The 25,366-nt window shown below is 41.2% G+C and overlaps 2 protein-coding genes across 3 annotated transcripts in view; both read right to left on the reverse strand.

Annotated features, from left to right (window-relative positions):
* Positions 1-607, reverse strand: part of ttc39a (tetratricopeptide repeat domain 39A) — a 28,684-nt gene extending 28,077 nt beyond the window's left edge. The window contains exon 1 of the mRNA XM_075485327.1: positions 349-607. Within this exon, the coding sequence (XP_075341442.1) occupies positions 349-401 (53 nt within the window). The 5' untranslated portion in view covers positions 402-607. The remainder of the gene's footprint in view (positions 1-348) is intronic.
* A 1,238-nt stretch (positions 608-1,845) lies between these two features.
* eps15 (epidermal growth factor receptor pathway substrate 15) lies at positions 1,846-24,735 on the reverse strand. Of its 2 annotated transcripts, XM_075485329.1 has the most exons (25): positions 24,674-24,735; positions 21,653-21,694; positions 20,851-20,940; positions 20,702-20,749; positions 20,502-20,597; positions 20,210-20,272; positions 19,809-19,934; positions 18,733-18,792; positions 18,087-18,317; positions 17,685-17,830; positions 17,014-17,170; positions 15,904-15,986; positions 13,069-13,141; positions 11,610-11,771; positions 11,275-11,472; positions 10,721-11,143; positions 10,345-10,422; positions 9,885-10,047; positions 9,695-9,739; positions 9,199-9,593; positions 8,250-8,319; positions 8,058-8,128; positions 7,587-7,722; positions 7,225-7,430; positions 1,846-4,318 (listed from the first exon to the last, which is right to left on the reverse strand). In XM_075485329.1, the coding sequence occupies exons 1-25, from the start codon at positions 24,698-24,700 to the stop codon at positions 4,178-4,180; spliced, it is 3,330 nt and encodes a 1,109-aa protein (XP_075341444.1). In that variant the 5' UTR covers positions 24,701-24,735; the 3' UTR covers positions 1,846-4,177. The 2 variants fall into 2 exon arrangements, with proteins under 2 accessions (XP_075341444.1, XP_075341445.1); XM_075485330.1 differs by lacking the exon at positions 7,225-7,430.
* Positions 24,736-25,366: the final 631 nt, after the last annotated feature.

Raw genomic sequence — 25,366 nt, forward strand, 5'->3', positions numbered from 1 at the left:
CTGGCTGACATGAACAATCGTGTTGCCTGACAGGATGAAGAGTGGTTTCCACAGCCAGGTTTAGTGAGAAGCACCGTGGTGTCCTGTTCCCTTTCTGCGTCGCGGTGGTCGAACAACCTTATCTGAGGATTTATTCGTCGCAGTTGCTCTTGCCAGTGAAACTTGACAGCTAAGGAGCAACATAGAAATACACCCCTCACTTCCCAGAGCGCGTGTGGTCCAAAACAGAGGAACGGAGCCCAACGCAACAATACCATCTACAGCGCGATGGCATAAATAACTGGGAAAAAGCGCACGATGAAAGGCACAAGAAGAGGGGTGACACCGCAGAGCGCTTTTTCTACTCACTTTTTACCGTCATCCCTTTTCACGCTTCGCCTCCAGTTGTTGATAAAACTCATTCCACAGCCGGGGACAGAGGGTGTGTGGGTGGGTGAGTGGGTGGGGGGTTGCAGGGTGACAGCAGGAGACTGAGGGCAGGTCAGGTTAACACGGCGGGCATGGAGGGACGCACAGGAGGGCAACAGGAGCGGCTCACTCACCTCACCCGGACGTTAATGAAGGAGAGCAGCCGCTGGGAGCCTTCCTCCTTCCTGGCAAGGAAAGGTGTGTTACTCTCATCAACATAATAATGAGGTTTTTTTTTTCTATTTAAATGCACAGGAATGTAGACGGCGGCTTCACGGTCCTAAAGCCCTCCTGGTTAAACCAGTCCAGTAAATGGCACACAGTGCAAGTCTCTCAGACACTCCTCATTTCCATTTCTATACGTGTAGCTTCCAATTGGCCAGGCTTTCTTGTAATCTTTTTTTTAGGTTTTCAAAGCTTTCTAAAGACCTCTCAAAGTTTTTCTTTGGACGTTGGCTGCTTTTTCCCTCACTCATTTTCAGCCCAGCCCTTGCATAGGAAAAGGAATGGTTCGCCTGTGCATCATTCAAGTTGGCAGAGATAACATTTTAGATAGAATCTTGAGGTACTTTGTTACTATCAGCCTGTCACAAAGACGCTTTTTTTTTTGTTCAAATCTATCTGAAAGTGATGTCCCTGAGAGAAATAAGAAAAAGACCTGACACAGTTGACCCATCTACTGTTCACTGAGCCCTCATCAGAAATGGTTTCCGTGGAAGGTCAAGAAACCATTCTTGAGGAAGGGAAACAGGGAGAAAAAAAAAGGCTGAGACATGCCAAATGACATAGGAAGTGGGATGAAAATCAGTGACAACGGGGCTTATGGTGGGATGAATCCTCCCCAGGACCCGGACCTCAACATTGTTGTAGCAGTGTGGGATCATCTTGGCAGAGAACGGAACAAAAGGCAGCCAACATCCAAAGAAGAACTTTGGGATGTCCTTCAAGAAGCCTGGGGAACTATTCCTGAAGACTACTTAAAGAAATGACAAGCGCTCGTCTAAGAGGGTTCAGACTGTGTTGAAGAATAAAGGTGCTCAAACCAAATATTCACTTTCAAGCTTGTTAGGACTGTACAAACTGTTTTGTTGCTTTAAATATGAATGAATATACAACGGATACTTCAAATATAGAAAAAGGTCCACATAAAAACATTTTCCCATTGCTCCCTGTATGGATGTAATTCTCATAATAGAACCTCTGTAACATAGAGAAAGTGTCTACATATATATAGGAAAAAAAAGAGCATAACAAATCTGATAGTACACAATCATGTGATATCAGGGTCATTTCCTCCAAAGCCTTGGGTTCACCAGAAATCCTACTTACAAAAAACAAAAAAAAAAGTAGACCTCCTCATTAGAAATCTAACATTTTAAACATCTGGATACCTTGTTCACATCTGACCGATGGAGGCAAAAATGAAGCTGAACAAACTGCAAAACTACACATTTTAATATTTATTCAGTTTCAGTTAAATGCATTACATACTCTTGCCAAAACCTCCCAGTTATGGTTTCTCTTACAAGTTAGAAAATATAAAATAAAATACAATCAGCTTGAGTTTTAAAAAGCTTTTATGAGTAAGCCTACAAACACGAGTGGTTCTGGATTTTTTTTGTCTGTACAAACGACAGTAACGTACTGTAAAGGTGGCCTTTTGGAAAGTGAGAAACTACAAACTGGAGCACAACGAGATTCAAGAGAGTAGCCATGCGCATCTTCGCTCGTATTTACAATAAACTTCAATATGAGACACTGCACTTAAGAGGGAAGTGCTGCGTTGACAACAGATAGGAAAGCTGGTTAGGCATGAGAGGACACAACGCTCAGAACAGGAAATAAATCAGAATAGGAGGAGCAGACCATCATGCTGTGCATCGTGTTGGTCAGATTCGAGTAAGTCCAAGAAAACCTCCTGGCTCTTCATCTGAGTCTTCCCTCGTCAGAAACCTTCCATCACAGTTCGGTGTTGGGTAACTTTTTAACAGAGAGAAACACAAAATGATCAAGAAAGGAGTCGTAGCCGGTGTTATGCCAGGCGGCTGCTGTGTGGGGGCGTTACCGGGCATGAGGACTCAGTGCAAAGTGAGCTTTTTTTATCCTGACAACACAAGGAGGTTTCTTTTGTTTCGCAAGTTAAATCCTCACAGAGCCCGAGGAGCACAGACAGACAACAGATCATTTACTGAATTCCCTCAAAGTCTCTGAAATCCAGTGAGGCTCCTGAAAAACATCCTTGGGAGAAGAAGAAGAAGAAGAAAAAAAAAAAAAGAGATAACGCATAAATTGACACAAATGCTAACGAAAGCCCCGCCGACAGGGCCCCGTTTTGAAATGGACCAAATGCTGGAGGCGGTGAAATGACAGTCGGACAGCAATGTGTGAAAGGATAGCTGCTCACAATCATTTTAGAATTCTTCATGTTATAAAAGAAAAAAAAAAAAGAAAAAAGAAGCAGTTAAACCATTATAGCAGGATTGTGTTTTAGGGAGGCTGGTTTGAGCGTTTTCCTTGTCACATTAAACACTTCTATTCAATGATAAGTAAGCTAAATTGTTGAAGTGGGTTCCACACATAGATTCCCCCAAGACAACCCATCCAAAATGATTTCATTTACGTTTATTTCATGTCCAAACTGGATATTTCTATTAAAGTTTCACACCATTTAAAAGTAGTTAGTATGTGGGAGAGGATTGGATATTAAATGCTAGACAACAGACGATGTTTATTTCTGCTCCAATGCTCTGCAAACTACGGTAGTGTGCCCTAAATCGTAATGCTATTCAAGGTGTAAGCATAAGAAGTAATGGATGCTACTTAATTCCTCATCTAAAAAACAAACAAACAAACAAAGCAGGCGTTTCCCAAGAAATGTGGTTACAAAATTTCAAGGAAAAATAAAGTGTCTCTTGTTTGAAGCTGACTGTGGCAGACTTCATCTGTTTTAGCATACTGGGTTTTTTTTTGTTTGTTTTTTCTCAACATGCATATTACATCACACAGGACTGGTAACTTGCATTTAAACATAGAAAATCGTTGAATAATGCTGCCCTGATGAGGGAAAAGAAAAAATCTCATCTGCTCTCTGGAGCAAATCGTGGTCACTCCACGTCAAAATGACTTTCTAAGATACTTGAGTTTGACATCTTGCCGTTCACATTTTCCCTGCTACAAAGTGGTTATTTCAGGGTATTAAAGTCTGGCTGGAAGAAGGTTTGGGAATTTCTGTGAAATTTCTATAAAATCGGCGAGTCAACTACAAGCTCACTACACCACCATGAACGGAGCTGAGATTTAGGTGCAGTGAGTTTGGTTTGCGGCTAAAACTGTCTGGACTTCTCACAAAAGGCCATTTCATCTAGTTTTGAGTGCATATCTTAATAAATTACATTCTTGAGAGTTAATGTGGCATTTGTTGCCTGGTGTGAGGATCTCGGGAATCCCTTTTCACTGCAATTCATTAAAAAAAAAAAAAAAATCCACCCCTGAGAGCAGAACCTCCATCTTGGTCCTCTCCTCCAGACACTACCAGGATGGCAAAAGGAGATACTGCAATGCCAGCAAACAGTGAGCAGTCGAGGGAGAAGGGCGCTGAACGATTCAGACATCAGTTTTAAGTCTCTACACGGGAGGGGGGGGAGGGGGGAGGTGTGGGGCGGTCAGCAGGTGCTGCTGAATCAGTCCCCATTTTGCTTTGGTGCTTTCTAGGCCGGGCCAGGTTGTGCAGTGCCGTGCCAGGCCAGGCCAGCGGAGGAGAGGAGCCTCCTCAGGAGAGTTCAGACTTGCTGAGAGCGATGGCGAGCTCCAGGTCTTCTTGCTCCTGCTGGGTGAGCCTTGCAAGCCGCTCCTTTTCCTCTCGCTCGCTCTCGCGCTTTGCCCACTCTATCATGTCTTCCTCGGTTGGATACTGCTCCATGGAAACAGAAAGAAATAAACACAAGCACACATTGGATGTCGTTTCCTCTGAATGCACACCTTTCTCAAAGAGGACATTTTCCACTTGGCGTTGCACGATTACAGATGTGTTTGGGTTTTTTTTTGCAATCTGTGACATGCAGCCAATAACGGGGGCCGGCCAAGTCGACTGGACCAGAGTCAACATCTGGTTTCCAAATGTCCGTCTTTGAGAAAGGTCTCGTCTCCGTTTCCCTGACACACAACTTTTATAACGACCATAAAAACACAGCGAGCAGGGACAGCAGCAAGAAAAATCCATTTGTCCACGAAAAAACCGACAACCTCTCGTCCCTCAGGCGTATATCATCGCTGATTTCAGAGAGGCATGTGATCAGGATGAAAGCAGGGACTGAAACGGGAGAGAAGCATGCAATCTGGGGTTTCCACTGAGGATAAACAAGAGTCGTATGATCAGCGTCACAGCCATTTATAGCTCCAGGACAACAAAAGGAGAAGGAGAGGAGCTGTAAAATAAACAGTCCACCTGTTAAGTTGGTTAATCGTGTTACAGACTGGACATGCACAGTGGCAGCAGGCTCGTCACTTTTAGTGACCGACAAACAGAAGCCACACAGGTCATTGAGTGTGTGTATCCAGCCATGCAAAGAAAAAAAAAAAAAAAAAAAAGATGAAGCAATGATGAGCATGATGACGCCTAACAGCCATTTCAGAGCTGATGAAAGCGGTGATTCAGAGCATGCATGATAAAAAGATGTAAGAATCATGCAATGGAATGAGATCAGACTTCAGTAAAGTACGAAAAAAAATCCAAAAAAATGCTGCTTTCTATTCCAGAACGTCATAAACCATTTTTAGTTCATCTTTCTTTATTCTGTGCTAGTTTACATTATAAGAGACTTCAAACAGCCTGGTGTTTTGCATGTTTTTAGTTGCTCCATCAGTGCTGCACCCAAGGCATGGAAAGCACACCCACGGTAGGTGGTTTCCTGTTTTGTTTGATTAATAAGTAACCTGCTACAGTCTCTCTTTGTAGTGGCACCACTGTATGCCTTAAATGAAGAAGATTATTCACTTAAAACATAAAAATAAGCAACAGTGTTAAGTATGGGCTCAATTTCTGATGAATGATTGAAACCTAAAAAAGAACTTTGTCCAATCCCATGTAGGGATTTTTCTAGATAGATGTCATGGATACACATAGAACCCAGAGATGGTGCCCTTTATTCAACACTTTATTCAACGTCTTTAACAGAGGTGTAAAAACACAAAGAGAGTATACAGGCGATCTGCTTTTCCACAACACACTGCTCAACAGACAAAGGGTGAGACTGGAGTAAACTGATGAATGGATCAACAGATGGATGGACAGAGGGATGCATGAACAAATAAACAGAGGCATGAGTTCAGGGAGAAAAATAACAAACACAGATTTGAGGAATGGAGGAGGCGGTTGCGTAAGTGAATGACAGCCAGCCAATCAAACACAGTTAGTGCGTGCAGGTCAGGGTGTGAAGAGACACATGCAGGGTGTGGTCATGTGACATTAAAGGCATGAAAGAAATCAACGTGGTCTTTTGGTATCATCGTCCATCCCAAATTCACAGCTCGACAGTTCATTTCTATGCAGTGTTAAAGGGGAAGAGATGAGAGGATGTTTAACTATTATAAACTTACTGCTGATATCTCAGCTCAACACCAATGTGCAGGCACTATTGTTTTTCCCCCATTACCCTGTGGCAATTTTTATTTTTTATAAAAGCTTAATATCCAAGTATCTTAATGAGTGAGAGGAAAAGAGGATCCTTTGTTGTCTGTTTGAGCAATGCAGTCATTACAGTAACTTGCACTCTAATGTTTGCAAAAGAGAAAAATCATTTTTCATGATGGTTTTTAAAACAATGGCAATTAACCTGAGGCTTATTGGCTGAGGTATTAAGAACTATTTCACTCATTAGGCAGGAATTATGCTGCAGGTCTGCTGCCACCTTCTCATCCAAACCGTGCTGACTGAATTCAGCCAGTGATGAAAGGGGTCAGAATAAGCAATATGTTCAAATACAGAAGTATTTAAAAATTTAGCTGACAAGTTTATTCTTAAAAGTAGCATAAAATTGACTCTTTCCTTTAATACACCATCTTATTCTACAATTACACTCCCCTTTAACACACTCGAACATGCACAGGATGTCGTGTCAGTGTGCCGAGTTGGGATGGCCAACCAAAGCTAAATGCAAGCAACCTCTCATCTCTCCATTCACTGCCAAACATTAGACTTTGTATCACAATGTGAGTGTCTTAACTAATCAACTTGTACCAGAACTTGTGTATGTGGCCCTAAATAAATTTAATCTCAGCGCAGATTTGATAAATTAATGTATCAATATTACTATAAAGACAATTTCTGTACATTTCTTCACAAAGTAAGACAGTGCAATGTCAACCATAAGACTTAAATGAGGTGGAATCTCATTAGAAATCAGGAGAAAATGAACAAAAATGGAATCTTAACAGGTCAAAGAAGCAGCACTGATAACAAGGCGCTAAAAAATAAAAAATATTCAAAAGCAGCAGGCGGAATGCAAAGAAAAACAAACCCAAAACAATCTAAGATTCACAAGATTTTGTCAGCTTAACTCAGGAAAAGTTATCAAATAAGTCAAAGTAAAAGTAAATGCAGCATTAAGAGCCTGTGCTGTTGCATGGAAATCTTTAGTTCGCTTCTTTGGAGCTTTTTACTGGCAGTGGATGGAGTGAGTTCAAAGGCTTGCCTGACTTGCTTGGTTGTTGTTGTTGTAGCACAACTAGATATGATTCATTAGCAGGAAAGACGGGAAAAGGGTGTCACAACTAAGATTCAGGGGGAGGTGAGGGAGATGGCGAGAGGGAGGTGCTCACTTTGTCAAAGCTGGCAAATCGGTCAGCTTCCCGTACGTTTTGACGAGGTGGGGAGGAAGGGGCGAAAGGGTCGGCTAAAGGATCCTTGGCAGGCAGGGAGGGTGAGGAGGAAGAGGGGGAGAAATCTCCGGATGTTTGTGGGAGGAAGTGCCCTCGTCGATGGAAGGAGTCGGAGGACTCGGTCCTAGAGATGGATGATCTCTTACCTGATGAGGCACAGACAGTCGGGTGTACACAGAAGGCTTGATTTTAATGACTGACCCTAGTTAATACATCCCTAAATGTCTGACAGCTATGCAGCTAATTCTGATAACAGTACTGCAACGTGCACTTCTTTTAAGACAAGATTATCAAGCACTGACCTGGAGGTGGAGGAGGAGGTCTAGTTGGCGTACCCGTTTTGGGGGGCAGGGCTGGGGGCACATCAGAGCTGGCAGACTGGCTGTCCTCCTGAAAAAGGTTCTTGTTGTTGATGCCAAACTGGTCGGGACCATTTGACTGGAACAGAAAGTTCCCACCACATGAAATACATGTTTGCAAAACAAACAAAAAAAAAAAAGGATCTCCATGATAAGAGCACACGTACAGTTGAAAACATGTTATGAAATAATAAAATAATGCAGCAGGCTAACATCCGACTCCACCTGGGGCAAGTGTAACATTACTGTATGGAAACAGCGTCTCTATTAGACATCACTTTGAGCTCTGGTGTTCACCGTGCTCTAATCATTTCTGCATCCTCCAAACTGACCAACAGTCATTATTCAGTGTGTCACTTTCACTATTTTCTGTTGCTGTTAAATGCAGGATATGAATCGACTCTAAAAAATTACCTTTGTCAAAGCGCTGAAATCTGCAAAGCCCCCTCCGAACGATTCATTACCAAACACGGCCGCGAATGGATCTGAAATATATTTCAAACAAGTGACTGTGCCTGTTTTACAGATAACATATTTTACTTATTCTAATTTCATAGCTTTAAGGTTTACTGTCCCCAGAGGGTGGCGCCATGTCACAAGTCATACCTGGATCCGATGTGGCATTCACTGTCGTACCACCTGGAGCAAAGGGGTCATTGGCTGATGCAGCGTCCTTCTAAAGACAGAACAGAAAACACCATACTGAGCTCAACAGGACAAGAAAATCTACCACAAACAAACTGGAATTAAACTTGCTGTTTAGTTTACCAAAATACCACCACTACTGTCGAGGCCACTCTTTTAGAGATGACAGTATTTTCCACGAGTCATTTGGCTTGATTTAGAGCCTTTTTTAATTCTAAATGAATGTTTTAGTTTTTTTTGGTTTTTTTTTTAAAGGAGATCTGGCCAAGAGAGTAGAGGACGTGTAAAGAACTCAACACTACTACTGATAACTCTAAACAACTTATAAGAGTGCAGTTATTAGTCTTTGACTGGATAATGAAAAATCCCCTTTTGTACATCTACAAATACATGCTTTGACCCAAAAACTACAAGATAGATACTTCTTCAGAGTGACGCAAATTGTTTCTGTTGCCATTTCCAACCTATACAGACCTAAGGCACTGCGAAAAACTGCAGAAAAAAAAAAAAAACAGTTTTTCCTCAACCTCTGATGAAACTATATATAAAAAAACCCAAAAAAAACTGAATCTGCCGTTACGACATGATTGTTTAACATACACTGGTAGAATTTAGTAGAACACAACAGTCACACATCCTCCTTTTTAGTTTCCATACAAATCTCAGACAATTTCTCAAAACCTTTGGCTTTTACCTGTAAAATACCAGCTGCATGTTGACTAAAATAATTACTATCATTTGTTGCCTGTGCAACTTAAACAGGACGCTCGTCGAGCTTCAAAGCCCACCAACGTGGCTCCAGGTCTCCCAGGGAGATGGACAAAAATGTTGCACCTGGTCTGAAAGGGTTAAAAATGATAACTTCTCTACAGCCTGGAGAGCCAGTGCATTGTAACAGGAGTCCACTCACCACAGCCAGATCAGAGCTCGGTGGGGAACAGTTGAAGGGATCTGTTCCTCCATCTTGAGAACTAAAGGGATCCACCTCCCCCTCGGTTTTCATTTTTCCTCCAAAAGGGTCTGAATCAGCCACGTTGTTCCCTGTGGAGCTGAAAGGATCGTTGGATGCTGAAGCTGGATTGGTGGGTTTGGAGGCAAAGGGATCCGGACCCGCTGCCGGTGCTGCCGTTTCGTTTAGTTTGGCCGCAAACAGGTCTGGTTCGGTCATGCCGGGAGTAGTACCAAATGGGTCAGCTGAGGCAGTGAAAGGGTCATCTGAGGTAAAGGCAGTGCCAGAGGGCTGTGCAAAGAAGGAGTCAGCTGCAAAAGGGTCTGAGCCTTTGAATGGATCTCCTCCGAATGGATCTAATACAAAAATGAGAGAGTTGTATGAGACTTGCTTTACTTGCAAGACTTCAACTAGATTGTTCATCATCTAAAGTAAGAGAGCGAATCGGAGCATTTACCTGCAACATCTGTTTTTCCAAAAGGATCATCCTTGAACGGATCGTCTTCAAAATGAAGAAAAGAAAATATTTATCCGACCTTTTTAATCCATTGGTCATTCAACACCATCTACTCTGAATACAAATATATTGGATCTTTTCTGACAGCTGGATCATCAGCATGAGCCTCGACTCTACTGTAAGGGCTTACGGTCGGTGAAGGGGTCTGATTGGAAGAAGTCCATCTCAGGCAGGGAGGGAGGGTTCGTCTGTGGTGGCATGGAGCGAGGGCCAACCTGGGGAGGTAACGAGGAGGTGGTTGTTTCTGGAGACTCTGCGGGCTCCTGTTTGTTCTCCGGCTCTGGGGAATCAACCTGTTGGGAGTCCACATGGCTCAAATGAAACTTCAACATTAAAGTAAATAATCTGCATTTACAGAAAACATTTTACAGGTTTTATTGGAAACCTCAAGTCTGTATATTATACAAACAGTTTTACATGGATTAACCTGGCAAAGTAAACATGGATTAAACACTGGGTGTGACAGTGAGATATGACAAAGACCAGGCAAAAAAATATATAATCTGGAACTTGAAAGAGTTGAGGAAAACAATGACAGAAAAACACTCTGCCGGTTTAACTCAAGTTAGTTCAGTGGTCTGGAGCTTTACCTTTAGTGGGGTCTCCTTAGGCGATTCATCTAAATCATCGATTATATCAGAGGAGACTTCAAGTGCAGGGCTGTTTTCCTGATGAGTTTAATAGGGGAAAAAAAAAAAACAGCGTTACTTCTGGAAATGTAGTCTCAGGATGTTTTGCATGATTTATACCATCTCTCCAGAAATATGATTACACCATGAAACTAGTGTCTGCTCTCGCAGACTTGCTGGGTACTCATAAAGTATATTGTAGAGTGATTGTTATGTTTGCCTTATAACCGTCATATAAAACCGAGGCACTGCACAGTCATAGGAAGCAATTGTTTAGGATTCACTTCCTTACATGGAAACGCATTTTAACTTAGACCAATGTACATGTAGTTATTACCCTAACTGCGCTCTCCTGTGGTCTGGAAAGGCTTGGCAAACTGTTGTACAACTCGGTGGAGGCTAGACTAGTATAGAGATCATCCAGGGGATCAGGTTTCAGCTTCTCCTCCTCCACAGTCTTTGGACTCTCTTCCTCCTTCACTTCTTCCCCTTCTTTATCACAGACTCCTTCTTTCTCCTTTTCATCAGAAGTTTCCTTCTGCTGACTGAAAACAGCAGCTGGTTCATCTTCCTTCAGCTCTTTCGGCTGGTCCTCCAGGAAGAGATCCTGGTGGAAGGGATCTTCTTGGTGCAGCTCTGCTGGGGGGCCTGCTGCTCCGTTGACCATGACAGGAGAACTATCCTCAAGGGCTCTCTTCCAACTGAGCTGGGCTGTAACAGACCTCTCCTCCACCTTAAGATCTTTTAATTTCTGTTGAACCTAAACAGTAGAGAGATGAAGAGAACAAAATAGTTTGGTTTAAGAGGAGAGACAACAGTTAAAAACAACCTAGACAAGGCTGCTTTATTTCCATCAAATGTCGGAGAGATTAAAAACTTTGAATTACTGACCTGTGAAACCTGTTTGAAAGAGTCATGAACAGACTCCTGAAGCGGAGTGAGTTGCTCCTGAGCAGCCTGGACCTTCTCTTGCAGTTTCCTGCTCTCTTCCTGCAGAGCCAGAAGCTCCTCTCGTGCCTGGACCAGCTCTTCCTCGTACTGACATATCCTCTCTTCCTGCTCCTCGTGCTCCGACTGCAAGGATGAGATCTGGAAACACATAACCATATTTATTTGAAGCTGCAAAGCTGACTCAAGCCTGACTCAAACCTCAAATTAAATTAAAATATAAAATAAAACCCCATATAATTTCCCTATGAGTCCACCACTGTCAAAAGTAAACCTACAAGTTGGGTCTCTTGGTTGGTCTGCAGTCGAATGTGGGTGAGTTGCTCCTCCAGGGAGCCCTTCTGTTGGTCCAGTTCATCTAGAGCCTCTTGGACTTTCTGTCGTTGAGTCTGGAGTCGTTGCAGCTCCTCGCTCTCCCTTGCCACCTCATCCTGAAGGTCCTGTAGTCAAAAAGTCAAAAATACGGATCAAAGGATACATAAATGCATTTGAGTTCTCCCGTGATAAACTATATAAAAATGAGACCATTTTAAAGTTTAACAAAGTAACGTTGTCACGAATGTCTAACTTTGCCATTTAGATATTGTGCGGTAGTGCTGGTGGTTTTTGCTTAGCTGGATCAGGACACGTAGTGCAAAGGAAGATCAACTGGTACGTTGATCATCAGCGTCCCTGATTTTCTTTGCAGGATCATGCTGAGCCCAGGAGTGCAACATGGAGTCACAAGTTCACGCTGCTCTGTGTGCTACACCGGCTAATTGAACAAGCAAATACCACTAAAATGTTGGTGTTTACACAAGTTGCAGATGAGAACATTTCAGGACTCCCGTTTATGTATGGAAACCACTTAAGTTTACTTTAACACGCAAGCGTTTTTTAGTCAGCAAATTGGAACAAATCTGAGACGAGCTGAACTGTTTGTTGAAATGTCACATTATACATTTCATTATAATTTGAAAACAGAAAATTGATTCATATCTGAATCAAGTCAGTAAGATTTGAACAGCAGGTAAGTGGGACTTTGTAGCTGAAAGGACAGAAGTCTTTGATTGTCATTATCAGAAATCCCCACAGATCAAATATGCAAACAAAAGATGTTGATGAAGGTGTTAAAAACAAGCGATCATTTTTTTTTTTTTTTTGTTCTTCTGTCTAACACAAAAAGCAATATCTGTTATGGAAAAAAAAATATGGCTACAGTATAAATATCTAACAGGACTTGAGGCTATCCTACAATGCAGCTAAGAAATTCAGCCACATCAACATGAGACTCTTTCGAGATCCACGCTCATATCAGTCAGAAGTCTCTAAAGTAAAGCAGACTAGCCCTTTAAGTCCCCAGCTCCCAAAATAGAGCCGGTCGCTCAGGATTGTGCTCAGGCTCAGCAGAGGCCGACACGCCTACACAAGGACATCACCCTCTTCCTTTCAGAGCAACATTACATCTATTTCTGAGCAAGCACCTCAGACTGTAGACTGAGCGCATTATTGATCGTATGCAGTATTTTCGTCACAACAAAAGTGAAAAACAGCTTTAGCAAGTATGGCTTTTTCTGGCCTAGATTTTCACTTAAAGGAGACACACATGCATAAAGTAGGTACACTTAAAGCACCAATGCAATGAGAAGCACGAAATATATATATAAAAAAAAAAAACGCACATAAACGTCTACATTTTCTACATCTACTGGAAAGGAACCAGCTCAAGCTCACAACAGGCAGACAATAAGACTTTACCTGCACTTCACTGCTGCGCTGTCGAATAGCCTCCTCCTTCTCCTTGATCTCCTCTTCCATAGAGCTCTTGTCCCTGTGAGTCCAACAAAAGAGACAGGAGTACTTGGTCATCAAGGAGAGACAGGTTAGACTTGGTACTCCAAACCCACCCAGACCCAACCAGCTGTCTGCAGAGGATGATTCACTCTGTCCTTGAAACACCACCATCTCCTCTCCCTGAGCTACCATGATCCTGTCGTCAAATCCCAACTTCACAAATCCCGTACAAATGTCTGCCACAGAAGGCTGCAACTGGAGCAGGTGCGATGCAATATACTCAGGAAATGTTGTAGAATGTAGTGCTAGAAGCGAGATGCGTGCTGGAGAAAGTGAGCATGTGCTTGCCCGGTTCAATGTGTGGGAGATAAAGAGTATGAAGCAGATGGCTGCATGAGGATGGTGGGAGGAAGAGAGAGAGGAGAGCAGAGTCATGATGAGCCAACCTACAACATCTATCATTTGAGCAGTCCTGTCTGCTTGTCCTTTATATTTCACCATTTCCCACAGCAATAGAGAATCAAGGTGGTGTGGGCAGACACTTAATGATTAATACTTAAGAGTTGGGTAAGATGAGCCCTTTTTTTTTTTTTTTAAATGATGTGGTCCTCGAGATAAGGGAAAATAATAAGAAATACAATGGAGATATCCAACCAAACTTCAGGATGTTTACTATTGATACAAATGATCAGAATTCACGTATGAGACCAGAACATCAACATCTTTACGTTCATCAAATATTAACATAATCTTAATTTACTGTTGCCATGACTCTTGTTTACGCTGCAAATCCTGAAGTTCTGTACAGTCTAGTGTGCCCCCTAGTGGAAACGTCTGGTAAAAGGTGAAGTTCTCAGAGAATTATGTGAACAAACACATCAACCATGGAGCTAGTTGCCTTCATGAGCACAAGATTAAAGAGGAGGGTCGGTAGTAAAGCCAATACTGAAGTGGCTTAAATTACAACAATTCTGCTGACTCCAGACCATCTGACTTATCTGAAGCGTCATCAAGTCAATAAACCTTTCCAATTTATCGGAGGTTATTAGGGTGGCATTAGCTAAATCCAATACTTGATCCAATTATTGAATTTTAAAAATATTTCCATGACTAAGAAACACACATTATATTGCAAACGTACTGCAAATTATTGTCCAATGACGACAAAGAAATCCAAGATCGACTCTCTAGCTCCACCCTCGAGTCCACATAAAAAGCTTTTCTGGATCCAAAACAATGAAGATGGCGAAGCCGAATGCCAAGCTTGAACACTTTGTAGTTCACAAACCAGTTGGTGGCATGATGGTGGCTACCTCCATCTGTTATATGCAGACACAACATGGCGGACAGTGCAGAGGAGAGCCAGCGCTGTCTGTCAATACATTACAGAAGGTAACCGACACTACTATTCTCTTTTTTATTCTATGCTACATTAAAGGTGACACTTATGGATGTCATGTAGCATTTCTGCTTCAAACATCTTCCTTGAAAAACATACCAAACTGTATTACAGCCCCATATTTCTGTTATTTGTCTCTTAAGGCAGACAGAAATAAAGCTTGTTAAGTTGGTTAGTACGACCAAATAGGAGAATGTACAAATGATTCTTTCACATTTTCTTATACTGTTTTAAGTTTTGAGCAAAAAAAAATACACCCGGAACAAAAATCTTTTCATTCTTCATCCCGTTTGAAAACAATCCCTCACTTCAGTTTCACGTTCAGATGTCAGATTTAAAAATAAATCAAAGTCCTTGACCTTTGCCAGCTAAAAATACATTTTCAAACAGTCTCCATTTTTATACTCTAGCTCTCACAACCAATCAAAATACACAATTCATTCAATTATTCCAGCAGAAATGCCAACTCAATGCGTCACTCTGCGTCTGACCTTACCCATCGTCATCAGGATCCTCATTTTCAGAGGGTTGCTGCCAAAATTTTAAGCAGTTGCACAGATGCATCATCTTGTCAAGCTCCCAGTTTTGATCCGATTCCAGTCAACAGCCGATCTCCAAGTCTTCATTTCTGTCCTTATTTCTTACCTCAAACAGCTGTCACATAGTGTCTGCACACTTCTAAGTGCATATGTACCTAAAAGCGCAGGTGGGGTGGAAAGCCTATTTCTCACTTCTCACTCTCAGCTTTCATGAGGCTCGGCTTTTAGGGAACCTAAATATTATATGGCATGAAACAAATCTGTAACAGATGGTGACAACTAGTGAAACCTACACTGTATGCACAAAACACTATGAATGCAAATGTGAATCAAAGAGAAAGATCATTCAAATAAATCCAGCTGTTGCTGGAAAGTATTTTTGGCAACAAAGACCTTACATCTCACAGTCAAACAACAGCTACACAACTCAGTTTAATAACCACCTGCTATATGTGCCGACCGAAGCAAAAAACACACGATTTCTGTGGCTTTTAGTCTGAGATGGGTGAGGTGTTACCATCTTGCTCACCCGAACCAGCACCTAACTCCAACCTTAGATGGAGCATCCGGTCAGTGTGAATCAATAGGACATCAAGCAGTTATTCAACACTGCGTCCTGCTGGTCAGTTCAGGATATAACAACAAAACACCCGATTTTAAGAACAGTTACACAACACAGTTTGACTTGGCTACACTGACATGTTTCAGAGGCAATTTTTCAGAAATGTAATGCCTCACTCCAGCTTGAGATCATTTCGATGGAGTCAAAACAATGAAGAATATCTTAAGATCAACTTTCGTTGCCTTCAGTGAGAATATGGACTGTCTGAGCTTTAAATAATTATCTAGATGGGAGATTACCTTTGTAGCTCAAAAATCTCGTTACTCAGAGAGTCCAGCTCCTTAATAGCAGAGAAGTCAGCTGCCAGGTTTGCAGCATTGTTCTGGAAAAGAAGAGAACGACTGGCGTAAATTCACCGGTAGAAATATGGAACTAAACAACCACGTTGATGAAAGTACCGAATACTAAAAGCATTTTACAGGTTAAGAAACGACACATATATAAATCAGCTACACAAACATTACTGACAAAGTCAAAAAAAATGTTTTAAATACACACAAAGCCACTAATGGAGGTGCAACTGGCCAGGGGGCTTGAAAAGCAGCTAAACCGGTGATTGGTCCCAGCAAACTAAAGAGGTCAAACCAGATTTGGATTGAATAGATTTACTGTGCATGTCACATTGCTCTAACATTATAAAGGTAATTGCAGCCACCTATTTTCTGTTCATGATTGTGGTTAAATACGTCAAACATACTTCAAGAGTTTTTTTTTTTTTTTTAAAACAGATTTGGTGCCGCCGATGCAGCACAAAAAAATAAAAAATAAATTCAAAAAACTATTTGGGGAAATTTAGTTAAAAAAAAAAAAAATATTAAAGAGGCACCTAGTTGAGATAAATGATATGCACACGATTCTTAATGAGAAAAAACACTCACTCAAGACATGAGGTGGCCAAATGTTCAAATGTCAGGCACAAAGCAGAAGGAAGAGCACCAAAGAGGAAATGAGAAAAACACACAGCTGCAAGCTTTAAAGAAGAATCCCCAACAAACACTCCCACCCACACAAACTTACTTTTGCATCTTCTATTGTCCATCTACTCTTGCATTTTCTATTGTCATGATTCACCGCGAGCTTAACGCATTCCCGGTCCCCCGGCTTATTCCTAACCCACCAACCAATAACATTGTGATTAATTAATATTAATATATTAATAATAACATAACCCAAACCATAAAAAAACTAAAGGTTTTGACCCTCAAAAATCCCTTAAAACATGCCGGTCCCACCATTTGGGTTCCATAAAACACGTTGGACCCCACAAGTATAAGGGGCAAGAAAAAGAAGAAGCAAGCCAGAAAAATATTCTTCCTTATTAATAGGCTTAAGTGCTCAGAGTGGCTCACCTGCTTGATGTTTTGTCTGTCTGCAGGAGGGATCATTTCTGGGGACAGACTCTGTGGAGGGTCCAGGCCTTTTGTCAGCTTCAGATTGATTAGATAAAGCGCCAAAGCAAACTGTTCACGGGTCAGTTTTCCTATATCTCCAATGTCACAAAGCTCCCTGACAAGAAAAACATGCAAGTTACATAAGAAAATAACGATTTACACCTCAGGCAATTACTATTTTCAATGGCCGGAACTGATCATCATGTTCAGCCTTTATGGAAGTCAATACACAGGACAGTCACAGTAGGATGGAAAGTAATCATGTGAAGATAAAAATCGATGAGGTGATGTTTTACTCGTCAGTTGTATAAGCATGCAGCGCTGTTGTTACATGTTGTTGCAGAAGTATTACCTCATAATGTGCGATCATGGCTGAATACAGGGGTATTTTCTCAATCCATGCACTGTCATATCTATAATCCCATATAATTTTTCCACATCTTGCTTTTTGTTTATTTGAGTCAGTCTAAGCATTCACAATGTCTTACTATATTACTGTAGAAAAAGCTCCTGAAGGCATTTCCATCGCACTATTTTCACAAATAAAAATAAAAAAATCCCCAAACAAAACTAATCTTCTGTGTCTGCAGAACTGGAAAATGCACTGATGATTCACTATCCCCACTTACCAAATACGTGCAAGCGTGGCAGAGGGGAGCCCAGTTTTGAGGAAAATATCTCTGACTTCTGGTCCAGACACCAAGCCGTCCATGTCGCCGTCCGTCTTGCTGAACAGTTCATCGTATTTGGTTTTGTCTGCTGGTGACACCACCCACTGTACAGGCAACAAAAGAGCATATAACCCAGAACGAGAGGTAGAAGTCAGTAAAACCTATGATGACGACCCAACTGCAACTTAAAATTCACTCACCTCCACATTCCCTTTTGTCTTTTTCTTTTGAAAAACACACTGAGCTATCCAGTTTGAAATCATCTTAACTGTACGTTGTTGAAGTTATGTTTCAGAAAAATAGAACATGCCAACGCTTTTCTAGTACTGTATGCACGGGAGAGACAGATCCTGTACTCACAGGGGCAGCTGCTGGTGTTGGGACGGGAGTTGGAGCGGGTTTAGGAGGATGGGGCAGGGTCTTAGAACCAGCATGGGAGGGGCGACTGTCTTTGACAGAGGGGGGTGAGGGTAACAGGGGCATCACGGGAGGCACTGCGGGTTTTTTCCTCTTAGAGGGTGGAACCAGGGGAGGCGGTAGAGACATAGGAACAGGCTCGCCCTCCAAAGCTCTATACACCAGATACATTGCCTGGGAAAGGACAGCATTAAAAACAAAAAAAATTAAAATCGATGATGAAAGATGATTACCCAACAGTCCCATAGTCATTTGATCTTCACACTTTGATCTTCCACGCATTGTTCCATTCAGCTCTACAGCCTGTAATAGTTTCAAATATATCTATTATGTCTACAAATATACACACAAAAACAAAACTCAAAGCTATCGTTGGAGCTAAAAATGTAGATGGTGAAGACAAGGAATAGAACCTCTTTTAAACATGTCAGAGAAAACATTAACAATTTAGATGCAAAGAAGACCATCGGTGCAGTGCACAGAGAAATACTCCACAGGGTTAAATATGTCAAATATAAGGTGAAACTAATTACACTGTAATTAACTGTAATCTTTGCGTTTCTGTGTGTAATTTTAGCTCTTATCTTACCACAGAGAATTCATCTTTATCCAACATGCCGTCCCTGTCGAGGTCACTGAGCTCCCACACCTTCCAAACACAAAAAAACAATATTGCTGTGAATCAGTCATTACAATATGTATGACACATCATAACGAGCCAGAGAAAGATCAGAGTCACCACAGATTCTCACTTCCACGCTGATGTGATATTCTATCTGACTAATTCTTGAGGATGTCTTTTTTTGTTTTTAACCTTCTGCCTCGAGTCGCACAGCATGACTTTTTCACACCTATGTATCACTAATCGCTGGAGGCTGTATGAACTCACACCCTTTCCTGATGACAGGGTTAATTTGAAGCCATGTCTTTATTGCAAAAATGTTATTAACTTTTTCTTGACAAAATCCAAGTATGAAAATCAGTTTCAGCCTAAATCAATGTGTGAATTAGACTATGGAAGTTTATACTTTGTACTTGGTTGATGTGAACAGCTTACAGGGATGTTACATTATGTGCGAGAGGGATTTTCCACCTCTGGACCGTCAGTGGACTTGTATGAACACCAACAGCAGAAAAAGAAAAAAAAAAATCAGGATCAAACTGTCCGCAACTTCGATTTCGTCCTAAAAATCCCTGGTGAAAACGGCTATAAAAAGGACCGTTTCACTTCAGCAAACGATGACTGAATATGTTTTACAGCACTGCTTTGTGTGCTGACACCAACAAGAAGGTGCAAAGTTTCTTGTTTATATGCTTTTTACACAAGTGTGTGAACTGACCTGGGTATGAAGCTCAGTGCAAAAATAATTAAAAAAAGTTTCAGAAATTTGACAGAGCTTCCTCTCTCATCACTTTCCACAATTCTCCTACAGTTAATGATTTTGATCGTCCTTTACAAAAACCAAAAATCAAATCATCTAAAAAAAAAAAAAAAACAAACAAAAAAAAAAAAAAACTATAGCAATGGTGACAAATGGACAGAAGTGCCCTTCGTGCTACAGACAATCTCACAAGAGTATGCTCTAATCAGGTGTGCAATTAAAATCATAATCACTTTGTCAACACTTCAAACTAAAATTAGAAAGTCCTGTGAGCGTTTCATACCCTGCCAAGGATGTCCACAGGCAATTTGGAGTTGAGCAGGACGGGCTTGACCTTGTCTCCTGATAACATCCCTCCTGCTGGACCCAAACTGTCAAAGATGGAGTCAAACTTCATCCTCTCCTCCGGCTGGGAGAAAATCCAAACAGCAAGGCAAAGATTAAAGTCAGAGGATATGTACACTGCTGTAAGTCAACCGGCAACTTTCGGTAATTTCTGATTTATACGAATTAACAAATATAACTGACTTGAAAAGGACTTAGATATGCGATATTTAGTCGCATGTTAACTGATTTCACATAGGCACAATAGTAAATATCAACACTTCTTCTGTGATTCTTTAAAAAGGAAAAAAAAAATATGTAAGTCAACACAATGTTGCACATTAGAGATAAGCTCCTCACCTTGACGGCCCAGGCACTGTCAGTGGCTACTCCTCCGGCTAACAGCGGGCTACTTGTGTCATGCTGCAGATACACACAAACATGTTGTCATTTGAATGTTTGAATGAAACGTATAAATTAAAAAAATAAACACAATAAGAGTAACCACATGTCAACCACTGTGGGAGATAAAAAAAGGAAAATAAAAACTTAGTTTAAGCATCACGTTATTCTACAAACACTGACTGTAGAGTTAATATGCTGTATTGGAAACTTTAGATTTAGCACACAGATTCACAGCAGAAATACTTACAAATTTGGGGGGAGGAACAGCCACATTAAGACTCTTGCGTGCCACCTCCAGGCCATTCTGAGCACACGCCACTAACCGCAACGCTATGAAGAATTGCTGAGGGGAGATGAGGCACAGTGACGTAAACCCAGTGGTGATCACACACCCAAGAAGCATGTAAAAGCAACTCTTTATGATGCATCTTCACTTTGCACTCATACCTGTTTATTAAGTGAACCTTTTCTTTCAGAGTCTGCCAAATCCCAGATCTATGGAGACATTGACGGTTTACGCATTACTTTCTATCACTGTGGATAACAAAGCCAAGAGGGAGGTGTTGGTTCTGAGCTGTTTTTAAGTCTTTGCTCACCTTGCCCAGGACCAGGTCAGCCAAGCCTGACCGCTTCAGGAACTGAGCTGCATCAGCTGCCGCCACCCGCCCACTCCCAGTGGGATCCAACTGCGCATAGATACAGACGCACAGTCACTTCTATTGTCCATGTAACGCTAATGAGACAAAGCTGCAACGGTGTTTGATACTAGTGAGATTGAATGCTGTATCAGCAAGAAATCAGCTGTGCTTGGATTTGAATAAGCTCCAAATACAAGGTGAAATTCAGAAAAGCAATGGGCGAATAAAGGAAGAGTGAACAGAACTGTGAGATCTGACATAGGTCTCTCTGACTCACCTAAATCAATACAAAGCTATTTTCTCAGCAGTCTATTAGCTTAGTAGTCTTTTATGAGGCTCACAGGGGGCTTTACTGACTTGTTGGCGAAGGGAAACATTATTAATTCATTGCAATACTTCTTTTATTGGACACAGAGACTGGAAATTAACGGAGAAATGATATTACTGCTGACTCCAACACTACTGTTCAATAAAGCAGCAAGAGATAAGATAAACAGAAAACGCAATTTAACTTGAAAAAATTCTCAATCTAAGCAGGTCTGTCAGGCCACTCTTAATGCAGAGCAGTGGAAACAATAAGGCATTAATATCTAAATAACAAAGAGCTTCAACAAACCAGAGTAATGAACATATTATATATAGGCATGGATAAAAGTCACCTGGCCAAAGAATAACAAATGAAAAGCCTTTTTCTGTTACTGCGTTGCCATGGATACAACAAAATTATCCACCTTTGGGAAGATGCAGAATATTTCCATACCTGTCGATAGTATTTGTCATAGATGGGATTTCCACTGGAGAGCTGTTGAAGAAAATTAAAAATCAACATCAAGATTTGACAATTTTAAACACTTTTTAAAGCTGTGTGAACCTCACTTTCTAATCATTTTAAAAGCTAGCCTTTAAATATACTGACACAGAATGACCCAATATGATACAAATCAAGTAAAAACAAAAAAACAGGTATATTAGATTTCAAAAGTGTTGTTCAACATTATACCCACCCATATTTATGATAGCTGATTTGTTTGCCTGTTATAGAGCTACATTTACCAGCTAAAAGTTTTAGAAACAAGTGAAACAACTCTGCTCACTGTGCTGAATGATTGTCCTCTTTCAGCCTTTTTTACCATAGGAGAATCCACAATACTGCAGTTTTTTTTACAATACAGTTTACAATGTACTGTGTGAGCTACAGGTTGGGATGGCCAACAGAGACTGCAGCTCGACAGTGCGAATATGTCCACAATTACTTTCCTTACGGATCAATCTGTCTGATGGACAAAGGAAGATTTGCATACTTGTACAATAAGAATGGCTAACCTGTTTGTGCGTTACATCACACTAATCAATTACCAAGACAACTGCCAAACAGTTATTTTGGTCAATCAACATCCTGAATTAACATCCAACACCTGCAGGGAGCTTTCAAATAATTAAAGGATTATTTATATTTTTATATGGCATTCAGTATAGAAAAATGTCAGCCCCAATCCCCCACAGCTGCAGGACTAAGCCCCAACCTAAACATATTCAATTTCTAATCATGTAACAAAGAGTGGTAAAATAAATAAATATTCCCTTTTTGGCCCATATGTAAATGTTTGCAATGTTTGGCATTTTTGCTTGCTGAATTACTGAGAACATTATCTTATTGTAACAGTTCATGGATATTAATCAACTGTTGACCAACTAACTGCTTTATTTAATAATTGAATGACAGCCAACTTATTTAATGCTTACAAGAAGAGAAGCACAAGCTTCCTGAAGAACATTTGTCCTCGATACCCGTACTGAGAACTCGTGAGGCAGAAGGTTTCTGCTGAATTGACTCTGTGTGCCGACTTCAAGAAAAAGGCTTCACTTCCGAAAGCTCATGGTCAGCTTTTGAAACTCACAAGTTGTCCCTCCACATGCAACAGATCATTTTGCCTTCAGTCACAGCCTCCCTAAATACCCCTCTTTCCTCTCGTCTGTTCGCTGATGGTCTGAACAGGAAACGAATCAGCACTTCCTTTTTTTCTTGCGGCTGAAACCGACAAATGGTTGTTGAGGATTTGAATTCACAGGTGCAGGCGAGGAGGAAAGGAGTGGACAGTAATTGTTTGACGAGGGAATCGACCGGGGAGTGGCCTTTAAAAGCTTTCTTGTGGAGCTTTACCACAAAGAGGCAAACCAACATGCAAAATGACTCCGCAGGAAAACAGACTAAACAAGACAACAGATAACCGTTAGGATGCCAGTCATGTCACAGTCTTAACTCAGGGTACAAGGTAAAAAAAAAAAAAAGAAGAAGAAAAGCACAGCCTGTCATGAGTAGATATCCATCAGCTTTTTCAACTGTCAGTTTGCAGTGAAGTGACTGTTGGCAAACACACACACACATTTCTCTGAGCAACTAAACTTTTTCTCTATTACACACAATGGTGTGCCTGGAACTGTTGGTGGCAGTGACACTGTGGTCATTGTACTGCCAACTCTTAATGCACATTGAGAAAAAAAAAAAAAAAAAAAAAAAAAAAACACCCCTCAATCATTCCCTCACTTAGACTCAAACAAAACTGCAGTATATAGCAAAGTACCTCTGGGTGCAAGAGTTGACGGGTCAGGCTCGTCTGCTCTGGAAATTTCAACAACCTAATGACACCCATGGCAGTATAATACTCAGCATCAATGTAAGCAGCAACACCAAGCATGAGGCCAGTTTGAGGATAACCAGGTTGTGCCGCTAAGAGAATACCCAAAACAATTGACAGAATTAACACAAAAACACAGATATAACAGGTTTTTATCTCCTCTGTGAGAGATAGCTGCCATTGGCAGACAGATCCTATCAGTTGTTAGAGGCGACGGTGGCTAAGGTAACAAGTCTGTGACAGTAACATACTTATTAGACCTGGCTACTCCCTGCTAAATAACTCATTTACCGTGCACAGAAAACACTGGCCCCCAAAAAAAGTCGACTATTTCGTTTAACTAGCAACAGGCTGAAATGACAGCAATGGAGGCTAGTTGCTACTACAGTTCACTTCCCCTTATTGGTTATGAAACAACTGTTAACAATATTAGAAGTTTGTTTGTCAGCTATCAGTGAATGAAATTACCGCGGGAGCTAAAAGGCTAACAGGTTAACGCGTCCCGTTCAGAAAGGTCAAAGGGAAAAACAGCAACTCAGTCAACGAAGCATGTTTCCTTCTAATAATAGTCGTATCCAGGTTGGATATTCAGTCCAACTATAAAGAAAGACACACAAAAAGCAATGTCACCCTAAACACGGGCTATAATATTTAATAACTGCAACTTGCTAATTGTTTTAGCGGAGGTTGAACTAACATTACTAACAGTAAAGCCACAACAGAGCCACACATGAGTATCACGTATTATCCTGTCTCTGGTCAAGACCGACTAGCTTGCAGAAAAACGAGGAAGCACAAATTTTGATATAAACACCGCCCAACGAAACAAAGCTAAGTAACGTTAGCTACACGGCGTGTCTCAAGTTTGATAAAGCAGCCCTACAACAGCCCAACACTGCACACAAACTAGCTGTTAGCTAGTGGGCTAGCTAGCTAGCTACGCCCTTACGCAGTCCCCAAAGAGATTAGATAGAAACTTTTCCCAGTCACAGCAGGACTAAACTTCCCAAGAGGGACGACGGTCGAGGAAAGCTCGCGTTGCTGCCTGCCCAGTTCAGCTAACACTTCTGGGATATTTTCAAGTCAAGCCGACAGAAGCCTGCAACCTTTGCTATCGTTAGATTTGAGTTGTAAGACAGTGTTACCTGAGTAAGAGACAGAGTGGCAGCCATAGTGTTTCTGTTTCCCACTGCTATCAAGCTGCGCTGCGGCCAGGCACAGACAGAGGCCGCTGAAAAACCTGGAGGTGGACCTAAACGACAGGAATCGATACGAACCTATCAATTTCCCCTCAAATATCAGGTGGCATACAAAACAGAATATGCCCCCCCCCCCCCTCTCTCAAAAAATGAGCCAAAGTTATCTAGCAAAGATGGAAGGTGCATTTACACCACTGAGCATAGAGGCATAATCAGGGTACGAGAAGATGTTTGATTTTTAAAACACATACACAGACTACATGTGTATCTACTTACAAGTGTTTTTTATAACTTCATACATTTATTTTCTATAGCGCTTTGTTCACAAATGTCCTGCATAAAGTGAATAGTTTAATTGCCTCGTTGACACTCCTGGTGGGACAGTTCATGACCAATTCAGTTAATTAGCCTCAGAGAAGTCCCGTGATTATGTAAAAAAAAAATAAAAAAGAGGAGCATACCATTAGTTACTGTTAAGTCAACGACCACTCAGAAATATTGTAAATATTTGAGGATTTCACCATCTATATTACATAGTATGATTAAATAAATGAGAGAATCTGGCGAAAATGTATGTACACAAGGAACAACGTTGAAAACTGACATTGAATGCCCACTTCAGGCCTTCAGGTTCACTGA

The sequence above is a fragment of the Odontesthes bonariensis genome, chromosome 15 (assembly GCF_027942865.1).
Source record: "Odontesthes bonariensis isolate fOdoBon6 chromosome 15, fOdoBon6.hap1, whole genome shotgun sequence".
Classification (NCBI taxonomy): domain Eukaryota; kingdom Metazoa; phylum Chordata; class Actinopteri; order Atheriniformes; family Atherinopsidae; genus Odontesthes; species Odontesthes bonariensis.